The sequence below is a fragment of the Bombus vancouverensis genome, chromosome 7 (assembly GCF_051014615.1).
Source record: "Bombus vancouverensis nearcticus chromosome 7, iyBomVanc1_principal, whole genome shotgun sequence".
NCBI lineage: Eukaryota > Metazoa > Arthropoda > Insecta > Hymenoptera > Apidae > Bombus > Bombus vancouverensis.
In genome coordinates, this window is record NC_134917.1 from 14,854,934 (window position 1) to 14,865,781 (window position 10,848).

At 49.7% G+C, this 10,848-nt stretch overlaps 1 protein-coding gene across 3 annotated transcripts in view; it reads left to right on the forward strand.

Annotated features, from left to right (window-relative positions):
* The window catches only part of cmpy (crimpy), a 155,014-nt gene extending 144,644 nt beyond the window's left edge, over positions 1-10,370 (forward strand). For 2 of the 3 annotated variants that reach the window (XM_033337771.2, XM_076620059.1), the window contains 6 exons: positions 5,445-5,627; positions 5,717-5,896; positions 6,345-6,697; positions 6,758-7,120; positions 7,187-7,387; positions 7,488-10,370. In XM_033337771.2, coding sequence (XP_033193662.2) covers positions 5,445-5,627; positions 5,717-5,896; positions 6,345-6,697; positions 6,758-7,120; positions 7,187-7,387; positions 7,488-7,739 — 1,532 coding nt within the window. In that variant the 3' untranslated portion in view covers positions 7,740-10,370. The remainder of the gene's footprint in view (positions 1-5,444; positions 5,628-5,716; positions 5,897-6,344; positions 6,698-6,757; positions 7,121-7,186; positions 7,388-7,487) is intronic. The other variant, XM_076620058.1, reaches the window with a different exon arrangement.
* The last annotated feature ends 478 nt before the right edge of the window (positions 10,371-10,848 follow it).

The following is a 10,848-nucleotide window of genomic DNA, read 5'->3' on the forward strand; positions in this document are numbered from 1 at the left end:
TGGAGGGCTTCGCGCGATTTCAAAGCGAAGGGAAACGAAGCTCACGGTGGCTGGAAACTAGGCGCGTTCGTAGCTTTGACTCGCCGTTTCCACTTTTCTACCCCTTTTGCCATCTCGCCGCGTTTACTCATCTTCATGCTGTAACTTCGCTGTAAACGAGTTGCAAATACAGCCATATGTACGAAATGAAATTCTTATCCAATCGGACGCGCGCGTTGGTCGACGTTAGACCCGACGCAGACGAGCGGTTTTTTTGCGACGAATCGCCGCAGCACGTTGCAAAAACAAGGAAACTCGCACGCGCGTATCAATGTTTCGTGGCACGGAAGAATTTTATTTCTGTGTTCCTGTAGCGACGCAGCAACGCCGTCCGTATGGTAAAATCGTCGCACGTGTGCGTTCAGGGTTGCATTCTACGTATTGGGTTGGCAACTAAAAGTGATTGCGGATTTTGTAATTACCACCTAATGGGAAAATCCGCAATCGCTTAGTTGCCAAGGCAATATCTACCGTACGAATGTCTATGCGTTATTGCACAAGGACACGAGCAAGGAGCCTCCTCTTGCAGCGTTCTCTTTCTCTTCCTATATCGGTTTTTCAAATCAATCGTCCGACTAGCCGATGTAGGAAAAAAGCGAATAACGGATAACGCAGTTCTGCCCCTGGAATGGACGGGGCTGGGTCGTGAGGCAGCGCGGACGAACAAAGTAACGCGCTTTTCCAGTCGATGATTCATAGGGGAAAGAATATCGAGAGCCTCTCGACTCCATCTCCGGATCCGTCTCTTTCGTTAAAAGATATCACCGGCGAATTTACGAGCGAGTCGTGGCAGCGTAGCGACAGCAGAAGGATGCACCCGGAATTAAGTAATTTCGTTTTGACAGCCGACAGTTTGCTATCTTCTTCCTCTTTCCCCTGCTGCTCTAGCCACACCCGATGATTTAAGCGGCCACGTAAAACCGATTTGTCGAGAGGAGAAATCCGCTGGGCTGCGAAATCGACGTTAGGAAAAAGGCACCGACGATTTCTACGCGACGGAAACGTTCTCTAGATACGTCACTGGCAACGGCGAATCGTCGTCGAGTTTATTTATTTGTTAAATGGCAAAGAGAATCGTCTCTGCACGTACGTGCAATCCGATAAGGGGAAGCTAAGCGTCGGGACGATACAGTCGCCGCGAGAGAACGAGACGAACATGTGGATATAATAATAGGCTACGCTGGCTGTTGGCTCTGGCTAGCTAAGGGCGAATCTTTGTCGTTCTTTTAAGGGCGGAATTACTCTGTCTCGCTTTGGACGAACGCAGCAGGCGATTCACCGAAAAACGGAGCTCTCGTTTCGTTCGTGGTGTCCCTCCGGAGCGAACCGAGTACAACCGCTCTGTTTCGTAGATCTTCTTTCTCGGACAGCTGGTCGACGTGGAAGAGAAGTTGATTCTATTGCATAAAGCGTGGGCCAGCTCACACACACGGCCGATAGCGTCCATGTGGCGAAATCTGGAGGAGAAGCACCGAGGATAGAATAAGGAAAAGTGGCGCGGAGAAAAGTAGCACGGTCTATGGAAATTGATACGGCTAAGGAACTGTGGACAGTCGATAAATCCATTTAAGATTCTAAATAGAAAAGTAGCCTGGGTAGCCGATCGCCCGGTTGCAGGTGGATAGAATTTATATTTAGAGGCGTAGTCGTGGTCGCGAACGTTCGTTGACCAGCTTTTATCGATATCCTAGCAGGATTTATAAGCAAGCAACCTGAGAAAAGAATTCCAAGCCCTCTGAAACTGATTTCTCCTTGCCTGGCCGTGCGAGATTGCCAGATGACCGAGACAAGGTGAGGGAGTATAAGGAAGGGTACTAAATCCTGATTAAGGTACAAGGGTTGTCGTAATGACCGCAGCTACGTTTAATGAAACCCAGAGCGCCGTAGAAGAAACAGAGCGGTAACGTGTGCTAAGTGGCGTAGAAACGCGAGGCCCGACCTCGTTGACAGAAAGTCGATAAGTCGCGATGAAGGCGACTTGAAAATGCTCCAAGGTTTCTTTCTCGAACGACGAAGAACGCGCGATGCCATCGAGAACGCGTTACGCCATCAACGATATTACTCGAGACAATGTCGTGCCATGGATAATGGTCGTTCTCGCCGCGATCATCCATCTTTAGGAATGACACGCAATGCGTTCAACGACTTCCACGACGCTCGATCAGGGCGGAAGGAACGAGAGCTCGACCCAAGTTTGATCGTCGTGCGTCTCACGATGACCGATGAGTCGTCGTCGATACGCTCGACGTTCGCGCGCTCTTGCGTTAAAATTTCTCCGCAAATTCTCGTTCTCTCGGCGCGATGGGAAAAAGCGAGCGAAGAAGAGAAGCAAAGCGAAATGAGAGAAGCTGAGAAATACGAAGATAATGACAAAAAGCAAGCAAAGTCGGCAAACGAAGTTCGTCCAATTCCATCGTCGGTGAACGATAGCAACGCTCTTTTATCGTCGTAGAAGACGCGACGTACGGTTTCGCTTCCTGCGACTCGTTGTCCGTCGTCGAATTAACGTCGAAATGTTAAACCAATTAAGCGGAAGCTCGATTACTCTCGACCAGATAGCGGAACGGTTCGACGAAGCTCGTCCGAGCTCCGGAGATCGAGCTCGTCTTTTCCAACGCTGTTTAAAATTTTGTCGGCGAACGTCGCACGTGATGTCCGTTGCGAGACGGAGCTCGAGCCTCGCTACCTTCCGCTTAATTGCTTTATCGAACGTCGAACTATCCGCGAGAGGGTAGCCGTAAATGTTTGCTCATATCCGAAGGGTTCGCGTACACGAGGATGACGTGCTCGGTCGAGAGGCGAGCGTCGCACCGAGTTTTCCCAACGTGTGCGAAAACCTTTCGCTTCGATGAGAGAATTCGACGTTGAGAATTCGACGAACGCGGATGTGTACTTATGGCCGACGTCGTTAGCTTGGATACCCTGGCACGTGGACAAACACCGCGTGAACGTAGCTTCGGTTACTCGCTTACGCGCTGCGACGAAAGAGAAAAAGCTACGATCGCCGATGGAAAAGCGTATCGGGTCCTGTTCCGTTGCAGGAAAACGTCGACTCTGACGTTGACGGATGGACGAGGCTGGCCAGCGGAAATTATCATCGATGCTCGCTGATAGGATGCCGCGTTTTATCGCGCGTTAGCACGACCAAGCATCGATCGCTGACCTTGACACGATGAAAAGCGACGAGCTGGATGGAAAGCGAGAAACAAAAGTCGATCTTCTTTTCGCAATGTGTCGGCATTTTTGCCATACTTGCACGACGAGGTAAAGCTACGCGACGCGATGCAAAGGATTCCTCGTAAAGAGAGAAAAAAGAAAAAATACCGTAAATCGATCATCCTCGTTCGTTGATCGCGGATTATGTTAGAAAGCGATTTATGCCCGACTGCCATAATCCAACCAAATGCCTCGAGGTCTAGTTACAAATGGCAACAATTTCTGCAACGAACTCCACTTTTTCCCTGACTCTGTAACTACCTTTCGCCACTCTGCTCGCGTGACCGTATGTAAATCCTGAAATCGCTTGCGTAATCTCGTACGAATCAATCTTTCCTCTTTTTTCGTTTGCTACGTGCACCTGTGTTTTGCGACACGCTTATATAATTGTACGTTTATTGTAACGAAGGATTTATCTCGCCGATGCCACCGAATAAATAACAATGATTACACAAAAGGGACCAAATTCTCTTACGTTTCTTTTTGTCTGTAAAATAGATGAGAGAGAGAGAGAGAGAGAGAGAGAGAGGAGAGATTCGGTCGATCTGAACGACGTACAGTCGAGACAGAGGGGACGGTTTGGTTTCTCGTCGATCTCCGACCGACGTCCCTTCCGGCACGTGGCACGCTGGCGAATCTCAACGCTATTTTTCTTTCGGGTCGCTTCCGCCAACCGGAGCGATGTTATCAAAAATCGAAATGTGCAACTGCGAAACAGAGCCGATCGAGAGCCCAACGAAAACAACGGTGCGCTTTCTGGTCACGAAAAAATATCGTTATCCCTTCGGCATACACAGGCCGGTCGATGGTCAGCGAACGTTGGAACGATTTTTCACGCGTAATTCTGGCTATCGTTGATCTTCGTATCGAGGCCGTACGAAAGAGTCGGATCGTGCGGCCTTGGCAACGGTTCCAAGTTCGAACGTATTTAGCCAATCTCGACTTCTTTTATCGAAACCTGTTCGCGACCAGCAGGTAAACGCGGCTGTATGGTTTCGACGATTTCTCCGGGTCGGCGCCGTTTGCGTGGCCAATTTTTCTTTGGGAATGTGCCATATCCTGCCTTATCCTCGGGGAGTAATATTTCAGTAACGGGAAGCAACGTCGTTCTCTGCAGCGCAACCGAGATTACGGTAAACGAATCGATCGATGGAAAAAAACGGCGCGTTCGTTCGAAGCGACGGTAAAAAACCAAAGCATTTTTCATCCCGGCCTCGCCGAACGATAGTCCTCCAACGCTGGTCCTCTTTCTTTCTTTCGTTTAATTTAATATTAAGTATTAAACGGCTTGAATACTCTTTTTCGAATATAGAAGAGAGAAAAAAAGGAGAAAAAGAAAGAAAAAAAGGAGACGAGCAGGTAACGATACGAGCAGAAAAAAAGGAACGCGATGGAAGAACGATCGAGCGAACGAAGACAATAAGACAGAGCCCGGTTTAGGCTCTGGTTTTTTAAACCCAATTTAAGAGGTTTTTAAAACCCATTTGCATTTTCCGAAAGAAAGGTCAATTTTGTCGCTGTAGGAATTAGCAAGGGAACACGTTCGAGCAAGCAGCGTCGATCACATCGAAGCGAGACGAATGAGGTTGATGCGTTAAAATTGACAAGCGATAAGACAGCAAGTTGGTTGTTGGTTCGTCCGCGAGTAATTTTATAAAGAACGCAGAGGTCCTTGATAATTCTTCGAACTTCGAACGAGGTGATATTCGACGTTCGCTTCGGGGTTTTACAAGCGTGATCAAGGATAAGCTATAGGACGAAGCAACCTGTGCTGGATCCTCTCTTATCGTAGTTTATGTTTGACGTATGTGCGAAGAGTTTAAACGACAGACGCGTATTCGAGTATAGGTCTGACGAGGAAGAGAGAGAGTGACGTCGATAAAGAAAAGCGTTGAGATTTCTGAAGTCGGTGCGCTGCGGCGTTCGAATAAGAAAGCGACCGATTCGGATGCTGTCGAGACGATATCGCGTAAACGAATATCGAGAGACGACGTGCACGTTATATTATAGTAACTGCAAGGTCACGAGTGCTTCGTACGATCATAAATCGCCGGCCGGTCAAGCGATATAACGCGTTTCCTCGTTCGTTTCTGACGTTCGAATCGAGACGAAGCCGATGTTCGGTAACGAAAGTCAGCGTGAACTTAGCGTTGTTAAAAATTTAACTTTTTCGATGGTTCTGTTCGAAGGAGGCACGCGTGGCGTCGACTGCCCGGAGGATAGCGTCCGAGGAGAGAACGGCGAGTGCAAATGCGCAGCCATCGACTGTCCATCGGTCGAATGCCAAGCGGGTCAACGTCCGATGCAAGTGAAGCCAGCGGACCCTGAAACGCCAGGTAGCTGTTGCGCTCGTTACGATTGCGTGCCCACAGGTAAGAGATCGAATTGGACGCGATACGACGCAGTGAACCGTTCGCGTGGACAAACTCCGCTCAAAGCGTTGTTCCGTTTTGTACGAAAGACCCTCGAGGATCCGAACCGTGTCCGGAGAACAGCGTGCTCACCGAGGATGGAAAATGCGAGTGCGCGCCCTGCCCACCGGCTAGATGTCAATCCGGACATCGGCCCGTTCAAGTCAGGCCTGCCCTCGATCGCGAGACGCCCGGAAGCTGTTGCCCGCTCTACGAGTGTAGACCCGCAGGTAATTTTTTCCTCTTAATCGTGCTCTTTTTGAAAAGAAGCTCCGACCGCTGATTCGAGAAACGCGACCGAGTTTACACCGGCATCCATCGATACCTGTTGAACTTTTACGAATTTGTCGTTACTCCGGTGAACGCGTTGTCGAGGACCGCGTTCGGATGCGGCGACCACGTTCGAAGCTCGATGGCGTTCGTTTCGGTATCCGATTACGATTCACGCGGGACGTTAGCTCCGGCACGATTCGCCGCTGGCAACGTAAAGCACGTTCGTTTTCCTGCTCCCCAGACGCGATTACTCGTCGATACGTCGAATCTATGGACCACCGGTTTCTCCCTCGAGTCGGTCTATCGACCGCGACCGGGCATTCTCCTTCGTTTGGATGACGAAGAACGAGTTATCGCGTACGCGGATACGTGTAACGTGAATCGACGTTTTCGTCTGCCTCGCAGAGTCCGTCTACCGGATAGAAGTGGCGACCGAGACGACAAAGAAGGCAGAATATTGTATCTACGAGGGCAAGGCGAGAAAGTTGGGCGAACGATGGCAACAGTCGGACTGTGTGAACTGCGTTTGTCAAGAGGACGGGGTATCCTGTCAAGAACCGATGTGCAAGTCCTGCGAAAACGCGATTCCTCCCGATCCTGGCGAGTGTTGCCCTCACTGTCCGCCGCTTACGAACGCGACGTTTCACGAACCCCGACTGCCCTGTCGAACATCGTTGGAAGGATGCGAGTTAACGTGCCAGCGTGGTTACGCCACGGACGAAAATAATTGCCCGGTGTGCAGTTGCGACGAATCCAAGGTACGTATCGAACGACGAAACGCTATCCGACGCCCACGTCCGATCGAATTCCATTTGCAGGACGACGACGCGACGATGACGCAACGTCCGGCTACCAACGACGGCAAGATTTGCCCGAAACCGGCGCGTTGCGAGGTCAACTGCGAGATCGCGAAGGACGAAGACGGGTGCCCGATGTGCACTTGCCAGAGTATGGAAACCTTCGAGCAGCCTGTCACCGACACCGTGTCCACGGACGACGAGGGGAAGAAGATTTGTCCCGAGGTAAAGTGCGACTTGCACTGCGAACGGGGATTGGTGATGGACGAAAACGACTGCACGTTCTGCAAGTGCCGGGAACCGGACTCGCCGGGCTGCCCGCCTCTGCTCGGATGCAGGAAACGATGCGCCTTTGGTTACAAGACGAACAAACGCGGCTGTCCGGTAAGTAAACGTCCCTTCCGTTTGTTCTTTGGCCCGAGTGGAATTCTCGATACGATCGATCCGTAGATGTGTCGCTGTCGTGCTTCCTGCATGGACCATCTTAACGGAACGCATCCGGAAGGATCGACCTGGCATCAAAACTCGTGTACCTCGTGCACCTGCGAAGCCGGAGGGAAGCTCAGCTGCAAAGAGACTGTTTGCTCGGTAGCTTGCAACGATCCGTTGCCCCCGCAACCGGGAACTTGTTGTCCAGTCTGTCCAATTACGGTAAGCTCGCGGACTTCGTCCAATTCGCCAACTTGCCGGGCAACTTCTCCTCGAGTTCTCAGGATGGACGATCGATCGCTATCTGTCGTTTTGTTTTCAGCCGTCGAAAGGAAACGGAGCGATCAGCGGACATCATCCGGCGGGCAAAGGCTGGGGCACGGTACCGATCACTTTGATCGCGATATTGACGTTGCTCTGCGTGCTGTTGATCGTTCACATCGTTCGCGGCCGATTCCGAGCTCGTCTCTCGCCATCCGACGCCTCTTACTCCAGCTACCCTCCGCAGTACTACAAATGCGTGCCAGCGTACGACACGCCGGTGCATCGAAACGAGAAAATCGTACCTTTGTAAAAGACTGTCTGACGAACCGGGCAAAACACGAGACACGGTTGGACAGGCGGTGTTTAAGCGCCGGCTACGTCTTCGCACAGCGTCGAACGAGAGAACGAGAGAACGAAGACCGAACGAGAGAATATTTGCGAAGAAACCGCGGCCGCCGCCAGCGAGTCCGAACCTGCTGTTCGACCGGTTAAAAATACCATATTGTAGATTCAGTATTATTTGTAAGTAGCGGACGGTTTTTCGATCGTAAGGGAAGACAATTGGAACGTTGTTACCGAAGTTGAAAGCCGTGATCCACGGCTATCGGTACCTTCTCAGACGCCCCCCTTACCAACCCCATCCCTAATTCGATGCGATGTCGTGTTGCGATGTGTAAATTATAATATAAAAGCTAGCGTGATTATCACGAAGAGGTAAACAGAAGTAAATACGCTAACGATAAACTTAGTAGAGATCATCCTAACTTAGTCGTAGTATTAGTTTCCTCGATCTCTGGACCATCGTTGTGTTTCGCGTTGCCGATACTTGCATCATATTTTCGCCACTTTCCACGCCATTCCCACGCGCTCTGCCCCTATTTTCCTTTGGTATAACGCCTTCTCTTTTCCACCGACTCTCCTGCCTTTTCCTCTTCCCTCTTATCGTTCTCGTGTTCGTACGTGGAACGCGTTTTGTTCTATCGAGAATCCAAGGGACAAAGACGAACGTCGTCGATCCACCATTCTAAACGACGTCCCTTGTTCTCGAAACTGCGTTCGTCTCTAACGATGCATCCTGTCGACGCGGAAGATCTTCGACTACGGAATAGCACGCCATCTTCTTGCACCATTCCCGATGAAATCGTCGTAATCTCGTAATTTGTCATCGACTAGCGACCGCGCGAGACGAGGGAATAATAATCCTTTTCCCATTCGTACGAACAGTCAGGAAGCTGGCAGGCTTAATCCTGCCGCTTAAACAGACACTGTTCCTACACGAAGACGTCGTCTGTGCTTCGTTCTGTGAAACGTAACGCTGTGAAACGTTCGAGCGAGGATCGAGCGTATTTTATCTCCGATTAAACGCGACGTTCTTATTCCAAAAGCAACCGCGCGACCAAATTCCCCGCGTACCAGCCGTTTTATTTTATTCTCTTTTTTCTTTTATCTTTTTCTAACGAAAGATAAAAGAAGCGTCGAGCGTCTTCCGCCACCTCCCCCTTCCCACCCTTTTCGATTTTGATCCAGAGCAATTTCGAATATGCACCGCTCCGTTTTCACTTGGCACACACCTGTACATATCTATCCGAAAATCTACTCGCCCTGTACAATCTTGCCATCCCGGCGGCGTTACTTGCTAAATATTAACAAGCGATGCGCGCGTTCTACGAGATCGTTCGGCTGTATCGTGCTCGTTTCCAGACTCGATATCACGCGGCAAGTGTATCTCGCGCAGCAGCGATAACGACGCAGCTATGACATAGCCTGTAATGTACTTAGTTACTGCGAAAGAAGGAAACTGCGGAAAGGAACGGGAGAGAAAAAGCGAGCGAGAGGGGAAGCGAGAGGGGAAGCGAGATGGAAGATTGCGAGCGCCTACTCGTGGATGCATGTATAGCTGTAGTATAAGTAAGCGAGAGAGAAACAGAGAAAAAGAGGATAAAAGTGGCGATCGAAGGAAATTGCCTTCGAACAGCGTAGCCTAATGGAAATACGAAAGAATTTCCTTTGCGTCTCGTTTGTGGCGCTCCGACGCCGATCGTTGTTGTAACGCGCGAAATAACCGATTTGTCGTGCAAAACGTATATTAAACATATCTCTCTGTGCTTGGACGCAAACGCGCGTGCCCGCACCTAGAACCTCGTCTTATCATTCCTTCTCTCCTAAACTTAACGCGTACATATATTTTTCCAATGCGACACTCGCGTCTTATTGTACATCGTCTCTGACCGTTTACCGTCTAGTAATGCTAAAATTGTCCGCGTGTACGCGTATTGGCGCGCGCGTCGTGTCTACCGTATGTAGAACGATCGTCGATTAATCGCAGACTGTATTTCGTACGTGTAAATGTACGTTGGAGACAATATGTATCGACGACAGGTTCGTACGATGTTCCCGTGACGCGCGACAGCGATGCGCGAGCCTCTGTCGTTTCTCCCTCTTCACCGCGTTCTTACTGCGCGTTCCGCTGCCAAAACGTGTAAACGAGAATAGAGTATCTCATCTAGTCCCGTCTTGGAAATCTCTGGCTGAACTCGCTGTTCGCTGTTCGCTGCTCGCCGTTCCCCAACTGTTGGCCCGAACATTTTCTATGGAGGACGAAACGCCTCCGCCTAACGCGGAGAAGCACGAGACCAGTACTACGATCGTCGGAGTTGTGGCGAAACGTTCGCGAAAGTAGTAAAATTCAGCACGGAGCGGTGGAGACGCGGTGAAAAGCAGCCAACCGAGGAGGACACCGAGAAACGAATAGTCTCGTGCTTGCGCGCCCTTTTTGTGTACAGTTTCACCGTAACGAAATGTCATATCAATGTAACCTAGACTTTATTTAATATATGCAAACTCGTATGCATATTGAAATCGTGCGTCATGTTTAAAAGATAGCTCTTGTATGTTAAATAAAACGAGACTAAATAAAATTGTTGATATGTGATATATTGTATATGAGAGGTACGTGAGCTGATAGGTAATTTATTTCTTCACCACCGAGTTCCACGTACCTTCGACGTAACGCATGCAGGGTTGCTACTTTACGTTCGTCGAATAATTAGAAAGCAATCGGTATAATTCGTTTCACGTACATTACCTATTCACTCGGGATAAACTCATCGATACGATGGTACACGAGATCCTTTTACGTCCTTTTTACGTCGAAAGCCCAGCTCTTCGTCTTCCGTGAATACGATTCTTCCAAGGTGATCCATCGTTGTCCATCGTTAACGAGAGACAGGCACCGTTATAATATCGAATATAAAGTCGAATCCAAAAAGAAAAAAGCTCGTACTTGAATCACAGAGACGAGGAACGTTTAAACGCGTCGATTATTTCCGAAGTACTCGAAATTTTCTGTAGATGGCGTTGATGGTAGACCGCGATGCCACGGGTAAGAAAGCGTACGTCATTATCGGGCCAGTTCGTAA